Source organism: Polyergus mexicanus, unplaced genomic scaffold (genome assembly GCF_030449975.1).
Source record: "Polyergus mexicanus isolate NDT 795.1 unplaced genomic scaffold, iyPolMexi1.0 SCAF_4, whole genome shotgun sequence".
NCBI classification, from domain to species: domain Eukaryota; kingdom Metazoa; phylum Arthropoda; class Insecta; order Hymenoptera; family Formicidae; genus Polyergus; species Polyergus mexicanus.
Window position 1 is genome coordinate 6,046,961 of NW_027223324.1, and position 19,583 is coordinate 6,066,543.

The window sequence follows — 19,583 nt, forward strand, 5'->3', positions numbered from 1 at the left end:
GACTTTGAATAGCGTTATCAAGATCACCTTGAAATTTTTAAATGAAAAATCCCATTTTTCACTGCGTTTTGAAAAGCTTTCGAGATAAGCTACAAGAATATGCAATGAAAAATAGGGATTTTCATTTAAAAAGTTTAAGGTGATCTTTATGTGACCTTGATAACACTATTCAAGATCATATTAATACTATTATGTAATGCGTCATTTAAATCGTCCTACAACTCTGGTATGTGATATTTTTCAAGAAAATGCGTATTTTCTCCAAAAAACACCTGATACGAGCGCTACAATAGCGCGAGATATATATAAGTCTTTTTCGGATAATTCGAAGGTTTGCTCAAATTTCCTCCACCACCCACGGAACCACCGCCACCGCACGAACCTACAAGATTCAAATTACCCCCTCTCAACGGCGAACATAATGCTTCTGGTCATCACAATAAAGGAATGCAAACATCCCAAGAATGGAACGTCAAGCAAACTAACGGCGCGCTGGACCGCGTAAAAAGAAAGGATAATATCGCGTACGCGGTAGCTAATAGAAAGATGCCTCCTCCCCAGAAACCTGCACCACCGAGTTTGCCAAAAGTCAAAGCCTTGTACGACTACGAGCCGCAAGATCTCGACGAGTTAGGCCTCAGGGAAGGCGATATCATAGAAGTACTCAAAGAACGTGAGTTGATATAATCTCTATGTGACTATTCTATAATAAATAATAATAAATTAATTAGTAATATAAAAAGAGAAAGAGAGAAATATACAGTATATAAATATATTGGTATAGTTCATATTTTACTAGACTAGCCCTTCGTGTTATTTGTTTCTATCGTTACAAGTTAAAAATTGTGTGAGTGTGATTATATTATATCTAGCTACATTACAAAAGGGTGATTTTATATGTTAATGGATTAATATTTTTTCAGATGAGGGCGGTTGGTGGCATGGAAGACTGAAAGGGAAGACTGGTCTTTTCCCTTCGAACTATGTTGAAAAAATATGAACTATGTAACCGATTTTTTACATAGTTAAAAATACTATTGAATTATATAAAAAAAAAATGGAAAACGATAAGCACGCGTCCCCTGCTCTCTGTTGTTTAAATATTAATGAGGAAGATCATCAATGCCAAAGTCGTCAAAGAATTTGTAATTGAAAGTGAGCGCAATAATTTTGCGAGTATATTGTTCGTTATTTAATTAAGATCGTTACGCGATAAGTTTAATGCTAGAGATTGCGAAACGATAGTACAATACCATTATTCTCGAATATATTTTTTTCTGAAAAAAAAAAAAAAAAAAAACTCATCTCATTATATAATCTGACGAGTTTATAATCGCCAATAACCGATAAAACATCTCGTTATAAAATTTCAAAAAAAAGTAATAAGTCCATAAGATATACGTCGCTGTTATTATTGGTTAGTGTATAGTAGATTTGTAACTTTTCGTATAATGTACAGATCGCAATCGATATTTATATAGTCAATCAAGTGTGTCACGATAGTCATTCATATCGCATTAACATGTAATAATGTATGTACATAGCGTCACTGCCATCGCAAAATATCCGTTAATAAAATTGTATCTCAATTATATATTTTGTCTTTTGCTTTTAATTTTTTAAGACTAGATCTATTTTCGTCTTCAAGTGCGCCGTTTTATTTAAAGTATTTTTCACTTTATATTATAACGTAATTTCTTATTGTAAAAAACATCAAATGACAGAAGATTTTATCATTTGACATTTCTTACATTAAGAAGTTACGTCATAATATAAAAGCCTTAGGATTATTCCAGATATATAAACTTTATTGTTATAATAAAAATAAAACGGCAGTATCACATCGATCGTGGTATTATCAACATCATATTTATTATTTTTTTCTGCGGTATCTTATATAAGTCTTTCTTTATTAATGGCGAATGTTGCGCGATACGTTTTTTTTCTCGCTCGCTCGCACTCTCACATACAGTATTATAATTAACATCGGCAAAGTAAAATAAAGAGCAACGCATCTCTCCACAAGACTACAGCATTGGCAAGAATGATTATTTTTACAATTATATTATAGTATTACTTTGTAGTAATACAGGGTAAAATAAATTATAATCGATCCAGTGTACTATGGTTTTATAAACATACGAGTATCCATAGGCACTAGAATAATAAATTATTGCTAAATCGTTTATTCGGAAACAATGTAATCCTCTGTTTGCGTTTTCACAACGGTGAAAAATTAGAATTCAACGGCGAATAAATCAATTGGGACCAGTATATATGAGTTTGGCTTACATCAATCTTATTTAAGACTTTAGCGAGATCGCGTAATGATCGACTCATAACAAGAGTAGAATATTGCGAAACAATGTGATATATATCTTGTTTCTTAATATTTTTGCTGTACAAAAACTTTCTCTTTCTTTCCTTAATTAAGGGCTCTCGATATTACGTGATTTTAGCTTAACGGAGATTCATTTCTTTTGAGAATTAAGAAAATTACAAGAATTAAAGATGAAGATACAAAATCGTTTAAGATATTATAATGTAATTATGTTGTATACATATATAACTAAATCATTATATATATAGTCAACAGAGAGAATATTTTTTCCGAATATTTTTCTCAAAGCTTTAATTACATATACTCTAAATATGTTTCGATAATTGTACACGCTTTCAGGAGAATGATTTTACATAATCTGCTTAAAACATGTATACATCTGTATGTGTAATTGAATCGATCGTTCTACTATATTCCGATTGTATCATTCTAGTATCTCGAGCATTCATGCAATGTCCTTGACGTATGATTATCATACATTTTTAGAAATAATTATATAAATTGCTTGCTTATATGTGTTAGTATATTTGAATAGAGAGTATTTAACAGAGAGATGACGTATTCTCAACTTACAAGTCATGCTAAATCGTCTACAGATAGAATGACACAACGTGACAAACACATACACAATGTTGCTCAAGTTTTTGTTTGGCGAAAAATTTTGACAATACCCACAATGTGATTGTCTAGCATAACATACATAAAACATTTAATCTCCACATACGTTCCTTTTTTTCATAAATTTCAAAATTTTACACTAAATGTAAAATACTGCGATTTTTGAAAATTAATACTTTCTTGATATTTAAATATTGGATTTGCAATTTTATTGTAAAATCACTATAAAATAATGTAATTCTTTGCTTTAGAAGATTTCGATGTTTATTTCTCATGTATTGCTTTTTATAGATAAATTCTGCATTTACTTCTCCGTTTTACGGAACAATCACATATTGAAAAACATATTTTTTCAGATAATATCATCAATTTCGAAAAAAGTTAGATAAATTAGAGAGATAATAAATATTTATTAATTCATTCTCGAAAATTCCACCAAACCTAAAAGAAAACATAATAAACATTTCTCATAATTTTTTGTTAGCCAATTGTTGTTGAGCCAATAAATAAGTTTTTTTCTTTTTACATGTTATGTTACAGTTCATGGCCAAAACACTTAAAAATAACATACCATTTCATTCGAAATACTTGCAGTCAATGCAGTATCTCACATGCAAATATATCGCATAAGAAGAATTAGTCCTAATAAGAATAGTCTTATTACGTCTCCTTAAAAAAGTGTGTTACACAGTAAAATTATTTATCTTTAATGTATCCCTCTGCACTGTGAATCATCTCACACAAATAGTACATAAAATATATGTCAACATTATATATATGGCACAAATAGAGTTTATGCGAATGAAAAAAAACGACGAGTCCGAAAATTAGACATAATTACAACGCGTGTTTTTTGTAACAATTCTATTCTCCGCGAATCAATTCGAATCGATAGTAAAATATCGATTTAGATTGATTATGGAACTTGCTAATTGCTTTTTACGCATACGCATGTCTATGACTAATCTCTTTAACCAGAGCGATAGTAGCTATCAAAAATATTCACAGAGAGACACGACATAATTGATCAAATGTGTTATTAATATTTCTTTCGTGCGAATAATAATTCAAATTAATTGTCACAATTCTTTGGTTTCTTAATATTAAATATCTTGGCGCCACAAAGTAGATCTTTACATAAAGCACAGATGTTTCAAGTTCATTCGCTATTAATTGAAAGTTGCATTATGTTTATATTCCTTAATTAGTTATTAATTATATGAATATAATTAATAACTTGTAAAATTGTATAAACGAAATAATAATATAATGTACAATATTTGATAACTGTAATAAATTACTTCTTGAATCTCGTGAAGATATATCCTTATTAGTAACTTCCACTCTTTCCATTTATTCCTTGCATTTACGTCCGTTCTACTTTTGCTAAATATAAACGTGTCTTATCTCTTAGTTAAAAAAAGAAAAATCATATTATTTTATCTATTATCAATTGTGAAAGTTTTGCATGATTTTTTACTCGATAACACATATTGTTTCATCTATTTGCACACAATTCTATTACAATTCCACTTAAAACATGCCATAAAATGCTTACTCTATGAAATAATCGACATTCTGTACTCAATAGCATACAAGAAATCAAGTGCTTTTATGCATTTCATCGATTAATATTTATCTAATGCTTGTTGATATTTTAATTTCCTTTTTTCTTTGTTTTTCTTTGAACTTTTTACAAATTTAGTATATTTATGGTAAAAGCAAAAAATAAAGTATATGAATCTATTTCGAATGGATTCATTTATAATGCACAATAAAAAAGATATGAGTTTCTAAAAATAATCTGTTTCTAGATCATGAAACACCATACTTAACTCTCCAATGTCTAATTTCGCCAACTCTTTGGCAACTTTGCAGCAAAATGGGTCATGCCTAACGAAAATAAAACGAAATTTATGATTAAAAATTTGTGCTCTTTTGTATTAAAAAAAAAAAAAAAAAAAAAAAAAAAAAAAAAAAAAAAAAAAACCACAATCAATAAATAAAAAAATCCAATACAAATTGTATGTCTTATTAAAATATTAATGCTTGGATTAAAACACCAAAATTAAATTTAAAATTAAATTTTGTTTTACTGAAACATCTAATATAATTTAAATATTTTAATTTGATATGAATTTAATTTAAAAGATTTGATTATCAGATTTAAGAACAATAAGAAATACCAATGAATAAATGAATAGAATTTTATACATGAGATTAATAAATTATATTATATTTTTATTTTTTATTTTTCTTCATTTTCTCAAATATCTTTATATAACGTAAAATAATTTACCTTCAATAGTGTCAAAAAAACACGATAAATAATAAACTCCTCATTGCACAACACAATTTTTGTTTCGTTGAGCTAATCCAGCACGAGACAAATCGCGCTCTATCTCGTCATCATCCTCAATGCTGAAAATTGCATGGGAAAGCAAAAGATAAAACATAGTAATCCTAGAAAAATATAATACATTAATATGTGTTCATCATACTTACGCTCTCTCTTGTGTATCGAGATGATGAACCAATTCATCTCTTTTATTCACAATGGACACCAACTCCTCCAATAATAAATTTTCACGCATTTTTTGCTCGGATGTTTTTCGCCAATCTTCTACCGCGAGAATGCTTCTTAATTCACGATTCAAAAGTTCGAATCGTCGTTCTAAGTCATCTTCTTTCTCCCTAAAGATAAGATTCATTTATCGAAATAAGAGATTATTGTAATAATATTGCCTATACAATTTTCAATCAAAAAATGAAAAACATTTATAGCAAATACAGTAGTGCATATTGATGTACATAAAGATTATTGTACATAAATTTATAATGACATAAGTAATTAAAAAAGTAAAAGTATTAATATTAAGAGCTATTATTGTTCTTCAATACAAATAATGATAACTCATACTATTATTACTAATTATCTTAATGTGTTTTAATTACTTATGCTTATATTGTAATTTGTGTATAATAGCTTTTAAAAATGTGTACCCCCAGTGCGCATTAGCACATCCAATCAAATTTGCTATTAAAGAATAATATGCTTAAATCAATGAATCGCTTACAATATGTTTAACTGCATCTGCCTTCTTAAAAGTGCGTTCTTCTTGTTAACAAGTGTGAACCATAGAGACATCAGTCTTTCCGTTTCGTCTTCATTATCACTCTCCATGGCCGCTCTCAATTGTTTTTCAAGCTTACCAGCCTGTATATCGATCTGATTCTGTTCCCTCTCAAGCGCTTCGAGCTCATTTTGAATATACGATGTCATATCTTTACCCAACTAAAATGTTGAATGTTATTGAAACGTTAAATAAATCGTTATTAAAACTTAATAAAAATGAGCAATTTAGAAGCAATTACACATTGTTTCAAGTATATCATAAATTGCAATTTCTTAAATTTATTACTTGAAAGAGACAAATTAATCAAATTAAATTAACATACCCCGCGAAGTGTATACGGAGTTCTGTCAGGACTTCCTTTATCGGGTGAGATTCGTTCTATGATTTTGGAGAAGGAATACAAAGGCGAACCAGTTTTTTTTTCACCGTCTATTACGCTCGTATTCCCCAAAATGTTTCCATTATACTCAGACTAAGGAGTTAATTTAGTTATAGTTTATTATTTTATATATAATCTTAGTGACGCGTATCATTTTGAATACCTTTATGCTAAGTCTATCACCAGGGGTCGATGGCGTGATGCTACGTCTAGGACTATTGTTTTGATCGTCTATCGATCGTCTATCACTGCTGTTATCCTCATTCAATTGACTCGGTGTTACAGCGACGCCCATTTTCACTTCCGCTATCAAGCGTCTCGCCCTTTCGCGCAATTGTTGTTGCCTTTCATCGTCATTTTGTGCCTATAAAATATATTACATACACATAGGTATATGCCTGTAATCGTACGCCTCGAGAAATACTCGATAACAGGATATTCTTTTAATACTATATACAATAGGTACAGAACCTCTATAGGACTGATCGCGGCGGAAACAAATCCGGATGGTTTCGTCTGGTTTCTGGCTTGTTCTAAGAGTTGTCTCGCACGCTCTCGCAATTCCTCGTGCCGGCTAACTAGTGACTAATATAAAAAAAAATAGAAACATAAATTGATTGATATATCATGAATTAAAAACAATACTAAGAACAAGTATTATTAATTACGTGTTGCGAACGTTGTTCTCCATATGGTGGTGATGCACCTTGGCATTCTGTATTACCTCGACTTCCTCTGCCATCAGAGTTTACCAAATCCTACAAAAGACTGTTCTTAATACGCTTGTACTGATAAAACTTGGTTGCATGAAAGTATTGTTGTAAAGCTTTTTCATGGATATACATGGCTTAGATTAATATTTTTGTACAAAGAAAAGAACGTAACATTGAAACAACACGTAAAATATCCTGATTATAATATCAATATAACATTCTTGTAAAATTTCTAAGAATATTATGTATAAAAAATATAAGTTTGAATTTCAAAGAAAAAAGAAATTAAATCTTGCATAAACCACATTTATAATCTTTCTTTTTATATTATTTATTACTTCAACCTTCATTATAGGATATTTTAAAATAAGATTCGTATCTTTCAGAGATACTTGTTTGCAATATTTAAATTTTTAATATTAAGCATTCTTAATAATTAAGAAAGATCAAAGTCTTGAAATTAAATGTTTGTTAAACTTGACTGAAGATTAAAACTATATTTTCCAAAAAGAATTTAATGCGAAGCTTATGAGACAGCCTGTACAAATCTACATTTCGTACATCATAGAATATTCATTATGCGCACTTTCTTCATGCACATTTACATGCAACTTTACACAGCGCGTGTATTACATAGACAATACTTGTCAGCAAAAAAGCGCAGTTACAAATTTGCACGCCAATAATAAATGAAAAATAAAAATAAAACCAAAAAAAAACACGCACTTTACCGGTAAAAAGAAGTAGAGAGAGATACAACAGTGCGCGCTTATTATGGGTTTATTGTTAATGCAGCGAGGTATAATAAGAGGACTGCGTAAAAAGCGATAATCTGCACAATCTCGTGTATACTGACATCACGGATCGGGCTTTGCGATTTGGTAATCGAGATTGATTGCGACCATTTGTCGTCGATTATCTGTATGTTCTCCTCTTCATCGTCGGAACCGAACGGATCGGTTAATTGCCGGCGTGTCATAAGTATCGGACGTTGCTGCGCTTGTTGTACTCTCGGTGGGGATTTACTCTGCGATAAATTTGTACTCATTTCCTCACAATGAAAAAAAAAAGCTGCGCACCAGTTACGAATCGAAATATATATATAACTGATCTAATTGAAAAATCAGGAGTAATGTCGAAATGTTTGTTTGAGGTTTGTTACGTACCTTCTCTCTCGATGAATACTTTTCTTTGGTTGGTGATAACACCTTGCCCAGAATGCTTTTCGAGCTGGCCAATATGATGTCCTTGACTTCTTTCACGCTAGACGGCGACTTATCTTTGTTACATTGATCGTGATCTTGATTGTCCGTGTTCAGACTCAAATGCAGCTTATTTTTCAATGAGTCAATGCTGATATCGTCCTTTTTGTTGTCAAATGGATTCGATCTACAAGAGGGAATCGCGAGTTTCTAATCTTGATCTTTTGACAAAGAATTTCTGGTTTGTCCTGGCAAGTTATGCAATGTCATAACGATTATATTTACCGTCGGTTATTGTCCGTTTTATTATTTTTCTGATCGATCTGTTCCTTCTTTCGTAAGTTAATAATTTCTTGACCAAATAACTGGACACTCACGTCTGTGTTGTTGTCTGTATTAAATCTACCAATCATGTAAGAAGATTCGTCTGTTGTTTTACCTATTTGATGTACCTAGAATGATTCATTTAAAATAGTAACATAGGATTAGTAGTGTCACACCATGCTGTCAATTGCTGGATATAGCATTATGCAAACAAAGAGAAGAAACAGAATCATTGGATAAAGACATTAATATAAGAGAATTTGATTGAAATACCTCCAGTTCATGGCCTGTAAAATGCGCTCTCAATTGGTACAAATATGTCATCACAGCCAATTTATCAGGTACAGTTAATATGTCCATGTCTGCTGGTTCTATAACTCTGGGTATACCTAGAGCTTCGCCCGCGTCAAATGCTTTCTTGCAGTTGCCTTTTACATCATGGGGTAACAGCGAATCGATGTCTCTATAAATTTTTATTTCAAATCCATTTATCCAATTTTTAAAAAAAATCAAATTTTATTATATTTATGAAATAGTTGCAAGATTATTTAATTTATGATTAGTTTTTAATACATTAATAAAAAACATTTAAAACTATATAGATCGAAGATGTAAATGACATAAATGATATAATTTTGTGCCTTCTTAAGAATGCTTCTATGTTTTATCTTTTTTTATTTTATTTTATTTTTAGCACCACAATTGTTGTAGGCAACATGATTTATTCAAGTATAATTTCTGTCATTATAAAACAAGATAAATTTATATACATTGTAAATGTAAAGTCTACTCTTCCTTTATTATATTTTCATTGTTATTTGCAATAACTGATGTACATGCTGTTATACATATATAAATACGTTGACCTTTCTGGCGTCAAAAATAATCTTCAAAATGTTGGCACAAGCCGATCGACACAAAACAATGACGATCTCAAAATGTTTATTAATGGAACGCGCGAGTAAAATAACTGGCATATTGCCAAGGTCGTTGATTGATATTTTCTTCCTAGGAAAAGATAGCGCGAAGAATGGGACGATTTACGAAAGTTACGATATCCGATTAAGACAATCTCTATAATAGAGACACTTACATCAGATCTGGTCTGAAATGATGAATAATTGCGCAGAACGCCATTCCGTTTCTCCAAGATGTCGTTAGATTGGTAACTTTAACACCGAGATAGTCCTTAGTGACTTCTTTACACCATTCCAATAAGTCTTGGCCCGGAGTAATCTCTTTCAGTCTTGGAATATTTGCGTCATTCTTTTTAAAATCCAATGGCTGCAACGGCAATCTTAACGCGCTATGTTCGATGTTTTTACTACAACGATATTAAATTTATAATTGTTAGATTATATATTATATAACAAAAATTATTATATTTTTTCTAATTGAAAAAAAAAACGAGAAATTATAATCTTTGTGAAAGTAAATATTCAACATTATTGCGAAGTTATATTATTTTACATTTATTTTATAAGACACATTACTGTACATACTCATTTTCAGCAGCAACATGGTCTTTTATGGGTGATTTTTCTTTCACAGAATCTCCAATTCCTGTTAAGCTAATATCGCGTATAAAGTGCTCCCCATCATTTACAGGAGTTGTATCATCCTTTGATAAACTTGCCACTATTACAAGCATAGTTACTCCATTATAAGTGAGTAAAAGTAATTTCATATATCATAAATACAATTACGCTAAAATTTTATTAAAACATATCTTATAGAATCTTTAAGTCAATTTGTATCCTCAAATTAATGATTCATATTGCAGCAGGAATGTGGCTGTTTGATTCTCATAGAAAAAAATTAAAAAATATTTCTATATTATCATAAATAAAATTTTCGATTAATATCATGGCAACAATAATTATGTAATTAAAAATAATATATAAAATTAATTGTATATGTTGAATGCAATTCTTGAACAAATATTTATATTAATAAGATATAAGAATTCACTCACCGCTTATAGGAGTGCTAGGTAATTCGCTTTCAGTGAGGCTGCTTGTCATTAAATCGAGTTGAGCCGAGATATCTAATATTTCGTCCAAATTTTTTACCGATACCTCTTCAACATCTTCAGGTATATCTTCGTTATCAAAATCGTCTAATGGCGCAATGTCGCTGTTATTATTAACCGACATTAAACTAGCCATACTTTGCATATCCTCGTCCCTATATGACAGAGTAGAAATATTTAAGTTTTCATCAATGAATCCAAGTAAAATGTATTTTAAATATTTAACAAATATAAACGGAATAATACAAATTTTCAAGTCAAGTAGACTGAAAAATTTAGCATATAAATTCTATAGATGACTTGATTATCCTGTTTGAAGAACATTTAATGAGGAATAATAGATTTCTAATTGTTCAAAAATTGACTAGTAATATTAATAAACTTGTACGCTTACGTCGCTTTGCCTTCTCGCAGGAATACACATGACAAAGTACATTCGAGCGTAGCACTAACAATCTTCTTAGAAGTTGGTTTTAAGTCTAATTTGAGTTGTTGCTGGCTAGATTCAAGGGTTGCATACTTTTTCATATTTATGTTGGTAGCAGCAACATGACGCCTTTTTCCCGTTGATGATACCTGCTCGAGAACGGGACAATTGTACATATACCACAGTGCTGCACTCTTTCGCAGGTGTATCAGTATACTGTACTGCTTACATCTTCGATGACAAATGTCCAATCTTTATCTTCTAGTTCGTGCGTTCGTGGATCTTTGAATAGCGTCACGGAAACCGTATGATTGTCAGGTACTGCCCAGCTAATAACACCCTTTAACGGATCGCTCAAACTTGGCTCCCAGTCTAAGGGTTCCGAACTAACTCTTCTACTACGTCTTGTCCAGACAATGCTCAGTTTGTTTGGTTTCCTATCAGAATGTTATGTTGCTACATTTTCTCAAGAATATGTCAATGTAATATTCATCTTTAGCAGGTATATAATGTAACATTTTCTTTTATATAGTTTTATAAAATAGACCGTGATTATTTTTCAAATTATTTTATATATCATTTTTTTAAAATATGAATAGTCTTATAAGTTAATTTAAAAATGCCATTCAAATTGAATTATTCTTAAACACAAACATAGCTTGTGGAACTCGATATAATTATTATATGGAGTTATATCTTTATATAATTTTTTTTTTTAGATATGATAATTTACGTTTTACATAATTACATAAATATCATCTGTTTTCTTTTACTTTAAAAGCACTTGTAATATTCCAACAAGATTGCTAATATACAATAAACAAGTACATCTTATCGAGAAACATTAAAAGAATAGAATTCCCATTATTTTTTTTTTTTTATACAAGCATAATTAGGAGTAGTTGTTTGTGAAAAGAAGCCAAAGTATCGCAGATAAAAATAGAATAAAAGAATTTTTTCTCAAAAGCGCTTGTATAAACGAAAAAGCTATTAGCATAGCTTATACAGCAAAAAGATGAGCGAAACGAAGTTCTCACTTAAGAGTAAATAATTAATATAGTCATTCACCATTTCGTCGTCGTCTCTAACGTGACCTCATGATAAGAGACGGTGAACTGAAACTTGGCGGCTCTCTTATTCACTCGTTGCAAACGTTTCCAGACGGAACTCATGGTTGTCCGTTTCGTTCCTCGTCTGGATTGTCACTCTGGTTGATCGCTCGGAAAGTTTCACTGTCTACACGAGACACGACGCTTCGTCATTTCTGCGAATCAGTCGAATTAGATTTAAGCGATAACGATAGGCGCCAATCACTGGTATTCGCTCCCGAGCGAATTGATCTAGTTTACCTCGGCAACGATCATATGTTCGATGGACGATCCGTCGCGATTCCGAACGCTCACGCGCATTCTCGAACGGGCAAATTGACTGTCATTCTCGCGCGTACGTGCAATGCTACGAGCGGAACATACGTATACGCATGCACGCACACACGCAACAATGCGTTGAAATATGTGTTGGGATAAGCTACAACTGGATTCGCCTACTACAGAACTGCCTCTAAATATCGTCCTCTGCGACGAGTCGGACGAAACTCGCCAAACTTCGTACTTTTCACACTTGAAAAGACGAGACTGCTTTCAGCGCCATCTACTGTTTTATATGAGCAAATTAAAATTAGTCACGTGACTGCACAGCAACGAATCGCGCTAAATTCAAATCTATGTTATGTACATGTGTATTTGTGGTATAATACAATAAATAATAATTCTGAACTTGTCGAATATTTAATACACTGCAAATATTTTAAATCTTTGCTATATATGCGCATGCATCGTATGCGTGACCGATTTTGTTAATATAGAGCATTTATTATAATTGATGTAAAATAAAAATATCAGTATTAAAGTATTAGGTAATCATAATGTAATACATACAGTTTAATAGCAAAATGTAAAATATTTATGTATTTCATGCATGGAATTGTTTACAAAACAAAAACTATTTAATTGGTTGATCTAATCTAATATCTTCGAGAATTTCTACATATTTTCTTAATTCACTTACATTACACATATAAATAATATTTCCACACTTGCTCGAAATTGTTCTAAATGCTTTTATAATTCATCTCTATCCTCGTCATAATCAGTATTAATAATATCATGATTAGAATCATTCTCATGATTAGAATCTCTCTCATCATAATCATAATCATTATCATGATCATCATCATCAATATAATTTTCATTACAGATATTAGAAATCTCTGTGCAAAGCTTCTCTTTTTTATTGCGTATATCATTAACGTATAATGATAATATATCTTCTTCAAATTCCTCAACTATAAATCTGCACTAAGAACATTAGCAAAAATTAATGGATAGGAACATGTTTTGAATTAATATTCAAATATAATAGGCAGCACTCACGTAATGCTCTAGACTCTTATTTAAATCACCGTCTTGAATTATGTCTACTTCCCCCATCCGAGGATTCATCATACCCGGTGAAGATATGAGATTTAATATTGTCAATTGATTGTTAGATTTCTTTCTCGCTCTCACATAGTCTGTCATTTTCTCACAGATATCATCCAACAAATCCAAGATGTATACTTCTGATCTGCTTAATGGAACCTTGAAAGAAATTTTATATTAATAAAATGAATATATAGAATAATTTACAAAATGTTACGATACACAAGCAATTAAAATATTTATCATCTTCTTACCATTTTGTGTTTAGTATTTCCCTCAGCGTCCATCCTATAACTACCTACTTCGATTAATTTGTTAGGATTGGCTTTGGATACTTCAACTTGTAATTCTTTCATAGCTGCTCTGCAAACTAAGAGACGCAACAATTATTTTTCCACTAATAACTTTGTAATTTTTAAATTATTAAAGAAAAAGTAGAATTATATCATAAATTACAATTTATTTTTACCTAAACATTTTAAATGCTTTAAATCGATATCATTAGGCTCTGCAAATACGCTTATCAAAAATAGACTCACAAATAATAAGCCTCTCATCTGCAACAGGTAAAAAATTCTGGATTTTATATAATATTTCTCTCAGAAAGATAAATTTACTCATTATGCCATTTTTATATACAATTCAAAGAAAAACTATTTACCTTATACATAAATTATTATGCAACTTATGATATACTTTTAATTGTATAATATTTTTTTTACAATGATATATATCTATAAGATTTATATCAACTACAATATGCGACACGTGTACTATACATTTTCCGAATTATAGGATCTTATCAAATTCTTATAAACGAATGACAATTCGCAACGTGTAAGTCCTGATAGTACCAACTGTTTAATCCAAAATAAACGCTACAATAATTATTTTTCTACATCAAAAAATAATAAAAGTTGAGTTGAGAATAATATAAATTCGACATCAACAATACATACATTTTGATTGGCTTTTCATTCATTTTATTATTTTTCAAAGATATGAAATTAATATTGAAATGTTGTTAGTGACTGGTAAAGTCTAACCTAATCTTCAATTTAGCTAGTTTACATGAGAAAAAAAATTTTCGTCAACTTCCGCTTATGAATGACGTTTAAATTATGATAATTGCATTATTTTTAAACAATACAGTTAAAAAATGTTTTAAAGATAAAAAATAGCTTTTTTCATATTAAACATCTAAATAATAATATTAAAAAAGAATTTTTTGTTTAAATATTAAATATTAAAAAAATTCTTTATTAGCATCCAATTTTGTCACGTGCAACATTTTATGTCCAATGAAGCCCGTTCAGGATTTTTTGGGAAAAATTGCATAATGTAAGCTTTACTTGATGAATTGTTGCAGAATGGAACTGTATACATTCAACCATTTTTATGATTTTTATTAGTAATGTAATAATTTTCATCACTATTCATATCACTCGATTAATGATTAATGTTACTGATTCTTTTCTAAACGTGCGCACAAAGAAATTAAAACCTTTTACATATTATTACATTGTAAGCTATTACATCAAAGAAATATCTTGTCAGTGTCTAAGCTGGACTTGCTACTCATGCTGGTTCTCTCCTTTCACTATATATGATAAAGTTCGTTGAAATTATATCACGTTTGATGCAAAAGAGTTAGAGTTTACTAATGGCAGTTTACATACAAGCATAAATGTCAATCTAGAACAGTTCATATAAAATATGTGCAAGCTATAGAAGAAGTTCATAGCTTTTTGTATAAATATATCAAATGTAATATTATAAAATACATAAACAATTTTCTATCTTATAATCTCATTCATTTACACAACTAAAAAACCTAAATCTATTTTTATAATTTATATAACTGCAATTTTTCATTATAAAATTACAATAGCTAAGTGGAGACCACCAAATTGAAACAGATAAATACTAAAACTTTCAAATATTTATCAGGGATGCAATTTATCAAATGTATATATATGTATTATAGATACGTTTGTTAAAAAAATTTTAATCCCTATAAATAAATCAGTTAAATTGTCTTTAGATTCAAATTATTGCAAATATACATGCAAAGGCACGTCTTCTTTGTCATAAAATGAATGAAACAAATTTGAATAAAATCAATGATCGCGATTCCATCTCCAAATAGTCGCGTCATCGCAGACGCACAATAATACGGAGCCATCTCGGCTTAAGCTAGTTTGGCGGATCGGTGCAGTGCAACGAGGATGCTGAAGAGACCAGCAGCGCGCTTGCCCGGGTTCTTCCATGTCCAAATCCCAAACGTAAGTACGACCGACCTGATTACCTAACGCGATTGTGCGTTGCCAGAAATCCATGGAGAAACGTATAAACCAAATATCGCATTCCTTAAACTCGAAACGATGCATGACCGTCGCGCTCGTTTCTCCGTTACGCAATTGCGAATCCTCGAGTCTACCCGGTTTCCAACACACAATGCAGTTCTCGCAGGATTTGCTGAGAATAAAATCACCGAACCATTTCACGCAATCGACATAGTTTCGATGAACATCGCGAGTGGTAAAGTCTGGAAAATGTTGGAGTATCGAATCGAAAGGTCTGCCGTTACGGCTGGGGTTGCAATGATAGGACTGTTTTATCGCCTCCTGCATATCCGGTTTGATTAGAGACCATAGCTTGAGAGCGTGATCCATCCCGCACGAAATGATTCGTTGACCCCGTATATCGAAATCGGCGCTCAGTACTTCGTCACGGTGTCCCTCCACGCCACCAAAAATTGCAATGCACACATCTGTCTTGATATTCCATAGTCTTAAAGCATGATCCTTCGATGCAGACAGCAATATATTTGGATCCTTCGGATGAATCTTTAGCTCATTTATCGCATGTCCATGACCAATATAGTGTTTGATGCAGGTCATTGTTGCGGGACTAATAATTCGTATGACTCCGCGTGAGCCGGCCACGGATAACAGAGGCTTCCCAGAATCATCGTACGTCCAAGCGCAGGTGTAAAAATTTTCCTCCGTGTCGGGATCGGCATAACACTGTTGCAGTCGTATATTTCCACTTTGCGGGCACTCGTAAATGCTCACGCGATTACTGCCCACGGAAGCGAATATCAATGGCTCGCCCTCCTTCAAATGATAATTAAATTGCACGCCAAATAATGGTTGACCGTGATCCTCCTTAACGTTACAGCAATATTTGTACAATGGCTTGTCTGTAGAAGGCTTGTATTTGGCTGTTTTACTTCTGCGACGACCCTTTCGTCTGTAACGAGCGCTTCGAGTAGGTGTATCGCTACGATGAGTGCCAGCGGTAGAATTACTCCCGATGCTGCATTCAGTTACATCACTGTCATTCTCACTGTCCTCCTGGCTAGAAGCATAGGCTTTACCAGTTGACTTTTTCATCTTACAATATATAAGCTCTAGTTTCAGCAACTTGAATAATATTGCAATTGAAGGAAAAACATACGACAGTGTTACATTTAGTCTTTAAGTAGAATGCGGTATAAATCATCAATATGAGTCATATAGTATCTCGTTGTGCATTTTAGGTATATTGTGCCACTGTCCCAATAACTGGTATACCGCTATTTAATCCCAGTATTCCTTCCATTATATTAAAAATCCTGCTTCCTAAATAGACACAGGATTGCATGTCCTGAAATAAAAGATAGAATTTTAGATATAAATGCTTGAGTAAAATAATTGTAATAAAAAAACTTTGATAATATATATAAAGATTCTTACAAGAACATTGGCAGAGAGAAAACGAATATTGTACTTGTGACAAAGCGCTTTTGATTTATGAATCAATCCCATAACATTACACATTCCATTGCAATTTACTAAACAAGTTGCGCCAGAGATTATGTAGTGTTCATCTATTATGGTTATATTAGCTTCTACCTTAAAAGTTAACAATAATTAATAAAGTGATTAACAATAATTAATAAAGTGATTAATAATAATTAACTAATAGTAATTAATAATTAACAAAAAATAATAATATACAATAATAAAATAATACACTAAAAATTTGCATGCACATGTATAAAAGAAGACTCACTTCTGATAAGGCATGCGCAGCCCTTAAGTCGGAAGCAAAAATAATAAAATCTACAGAGATATCTATTTTTGCTTTTACAACATCAGTAATAGATTCGCACAAATGCACAGATATGTTCCATCTCCTCTCTCTTGCATTCTGATGTAAGCCTTCCGATATTTTGTGACATAATTCAGCCGGTCCAACTATCTGTAAAAATATACTTTATATCAGAAATATATTTATACAGCAGAAATTATATATTAAATATTGCTAAAATGTCTAGCAAGTTATAATACATCTAGCAAAAAAATGATTCCTCATGCAAGCTACCAAAAAAGTCCATTTTATATTTTTTTATTTATATTTTTCTACAAGAAATTATTTTTTATCAATTTTTACTATCATTGACTGAACCATGTTAAATATATTATCCATCTCTTTATATATAAATTTTATTATTTAAGAAATAACAAAAATATAAAATAACAATCAAACACATAATTAATTTTTTGAATGGTGTAATTTAAATTATAAAAAGATTAAACATTATTTTTTGTCATTATAACATATTTATACATTCTCTCAATAGAATCGAAATAAATTTATATGGTGACTACAATTTAGAGGAAATGGATTAGAAAAATCAATTAGTTTAGAATACAGCATCAACAGTATTTCATGCTGTATCATAAAAAGAAGAAAGAACATTTGTCTTCCTTTCTTCTTATTCATGATTAATAAAAAAACAGTCTAATGATAATTTTATTATTGAAAAACATGTGTATATGAACGAAATTTTAAAGATCGAAACATATGTAAATCCATCGCAACACAGCTGAAAGCGTAATTTTCACTTTTTTCCTGGAAAAGTATAAAGTACACAAAAATACAAATAAATAACGATATTTTATGATTTCTTCTTCTTTAATGCCGCAAACTTACCATGAAAGCAATCAAACACTCACTTCTCCGTACTCTACCGCTCCTGAAGATTTCAGCCATGGTTGAGATGCCACTGCTAGACGGTTGGTAAAAAGTTCCAGCGCAAACGATCTTTAATTTTCAGTGCATCACCATAAAATCTCAATAGAGATTCTAGAAATTCTTTGTCCGATAACCAATCAGGACACTGGACAAATGTTTTGTATAAATAATAATAAAATTAATATTTTATTTGCCATATGAGTTTGTCAGACGTACTGATTGGCTGCCGAATAGAGAATAATCGAGAACCCTGAAATTTTCCACCAATCAGCACATTCAGCAAAACATTACGACAAATATTTTAATCAAACTCGTTCGATTACATATATCTACGAGTGAAATATTGGCCTATTATAATGTCTAATGCAAAATATTAAAACACATAAACACAATATGCAAATTAACGTGATTTTCGTATTAGATTAGATATTAAGATGCCTTTGTATGGCAGCGTCAAGCGTCGAGCGTCTGCGCAGAAAAAATGCGCAGAATTTAAACGAGATAGATTCTAGACTGAAATTAGATTCTGCGCAATTTTTTGCGCAGACGCTCAACGCTTAACGCTGTCATGTAAAGGCACCTTTAGAGAATATTAAGTAATGAATTAAAATTGTGTTGTTTTTCTGGTAAGAGAGAGAAAGAAAGAAAGAGGAGACAGAGAGAGAGAGAGACAGAGACAGAGAGAGAGAGAGAGAGAGAGAGAGAGAGAGAGAGAGAGTGAGTGAGAGAAAGAGAGAGAAAGAGAAAGGACAAAGAGAGAGAGGAGAAGGAAAACAGAGAAAAGAGAGAGGATAAAGATAGAGAGGAGAGAGAAGAGAGAGAGAGAGAGAGGAGAGAGAGTGATAAGAAAGGAGAGAGAGAGAGAGAGAGAGAGAGAGAGAGAGAGAGAGAGAGAGAGAGAGAGA

The 19,583-nt window shown here is 31.3% G+C and overlaps 5 protein-coding genes across 6 annotated transcripts in view; 1 reads left to right on the forward strand and 4 right to left on the reverse strand.

Annotated features, from left to right (window-relative positions):
• LOC138932651 (unconventional myosin-Ie) overlaps positions 1-1,653 on the forward strand; it is a 39,705-nt gene extending 38,052 nt beyond the window's left edge. The window contains exons 20-21 of the mRNA XM_070294711.1: positions 332-673; positions 924-1,653. Coding sequence (XP_070150812.1) covers positions 332-673; positions 924-1,000 — 419 coding nt within the window. The 3' untranslated portion in view covers positions 1,001-1,653. The remainder of the gene's footprint in view (positions 1-331; positions 674-923) is intronic.
• An 83-nt stretch (positions 1,654-1,736) lies between these two features.
• Ehbp1 (Eps15 homology domain containing protein-binding protein 1) lies at positions 1,737-12,796 on the reverse strand. Of its 2 annotated transcripts, XM_070294712.1 has the most exons (19): positions 12,523-12,796; positions 12,242-12,437; positions 11,403-11,610; positions 11,141-11,322; positions 10,690-10,901; positions 10,217-10,352; positions 9,808-10,038; positions 8,988-9,177; positions 8,676-8,842; positions 8,355-8,577; positions 8,045-8,215; positions 7,144-7,233; positions 6,947-7,060; positions 6,639-6,839; positions 6,419-6,568; positions 6,037-6,254; positions 5,465-5,653; positions 5,259-5,380; positions 1,737-4,852 (listed from the first exon to the last, which is right to left on the reverse strand). In XM_070294712.1, exons 2-18 carry the CDS (start codon positions 12,343-12,345, stop codon positions 5,299-5,301), a joined length of 2,868 nt encoding a protein of 955 aa, XP_070150813.1. In that variant the 5' UTR covers positions 12,346-12,437; positions 12,523-12,796; the 3' UTR covers positions 1,737-4,852; positions 5,259-5,298. The 2 variants fall into 2 exon arrangements, with proteins under 2 accessions (XP_070150813.1, XP_070150815.1); XM_070294714.1 differs by lacking the exon at positions 8,045-8,215 and having other exon boundaries at positions 12,523-12,795.
• A 360-nt stretch (positions 12,797-13,156) lies between these two features.
• Sel (canopy family protein seele) lies at positions 13,157-14,427 on the reverse strand. The gene is made up of 5 exons (XM_070294716.1): positions 14,315-14,427; positions 14,123-14,210; positions 13,908-14,023; positions 13,606-13,812; positions 13,157-13,530 (listed from the first exon to the last, which is right to left on the reverse strand). The coding sequence occupies exons 1-5, from the start codon at positions 14,321-14,323 to the stop codon at positions 13,294-13,296; spliced, it is 657 nt and encodes a 218-aa protein (XP_070150817.1). The 5' UTR covers positions 14,324-14,427; the 3' UTR covers positions 13,157-13,293.
• Positions 14,428-15,431: 1,004 nt separating this feature from the next.
• Positions 15,432-17,143, reverse strand: LOC138932275 (polycomb protein eed-A). Its single transcript, XM_070293946.1, has one exon. It carries the CDS (start codon positions 17,049-17,051, stop codon positions 15,774-15,776), a length of 1,278 nt encoding a protein of 425 aa, XP_070150047.1. The 5' UTR covers positions 17,052-17,143; the 3' UTR covers positions 15,432-15,773.
• Positions 17,144-17,181: 38 nt separating this feature from the next.
• LOC138932277 (uncharacterized) lies at positions 17,182-18,696 on the reverse strand. The gene is made up of 4 exons (XM_070293947.1): positions 18,637-18,696; positions 17,713-17,901; positions 17,394-17,552; positions 17,182-17,304 (listed from the first exon to the last, which is right to left on the reverse strand). Exons 1-4 carry the CDS (start codon positions 18,694-18,696, stop codon positions 17,194-17,196), a joined length of 519 nt encoding a protein of 172 aa, XP_070150048.1. The 3' UTR covers positions 17,182-17,193.
• Positions 18,697-19,583: the final 887 nt, after the last annotated feature.

What these genes read in the sequence shown, in the direction of transcription:
- LOC138932277 (XM_070293947.1), bottom strand. Translation starts at nt 18,696, where the DNA reads ATGGCTGAAATCTTCAGGAGCGGTAGAGTACGGAGAAGTGAGTGTTTG. An exon ending in AGTGTTTGATTGCTTTCATG is followed by an intron (nt 17,902 to 18,636) that starts GTAAGTTTGCGG and finishes ATATTTTTACAG; the next exon opens with ATAGTTGGACCGGCTGAATT. An exon ending in CTGCGCATGCCTTATCAGAA is followed by an intron (nt 17,553 to 17,712) that starts GTGAGTCTTCTT and finishes TTAACTTTTAAG; the next exon opens with GTAGAAGCTAATATAACCAT.
- Sel (XM_070294716.1), bottom strand. An exon ending in AAAGCATTTAAAATGTTTAG is followed by an intron (nt 14,024 to 14,122) that starts GTAAAAATAAAT and finishes TGCGTCTCTTAG; the next exon opens with TTTGCAGAGCAGCTATGAAA. An exon ending in ATAAGAGTCTAGAGCATTAC is followed by an intron (nt 13,531 to 13,605) that starts GTGAGTGCTGCC and finishes TAATGTTCTTAG; the next exon opens with TGCAGATTTATAGTTGAGGA.
- Ehbp1 (XM_070294712.1), bottom strand. Translation starts at nt 12,345, where the DNA reads ATGAGTTCCGTCTGGAAACGTTTGCAACGAGTGAATAAGAGAGCCGCC. An exon ending in CATTTCAGACCAGATCTGAT is followed by an intron (nt 9,178 to 9,807) that starts GTAAGTGTCTCT and finishes AAAAATTTATAG; the next exon opens with AGACATCGATTCGCTGTTAC. An exon ending in AGTATTCATCGAGAGAGAAG is followed by an intron (nt 8,216 to 8,354) that starts GTACGTAACAAA and finishes AATTTATCGCAG; the next exon opens with AGTAAATCCCCACCGAGAGT.
- LOC138932275 (XM_070293946.1), bottom strand. Translation starts at nt 17,051, where the DNA reads ATGAAAAAGTCAACTGGTAAAGCCTATGCTTCTAGCCAGGAGGACAGT.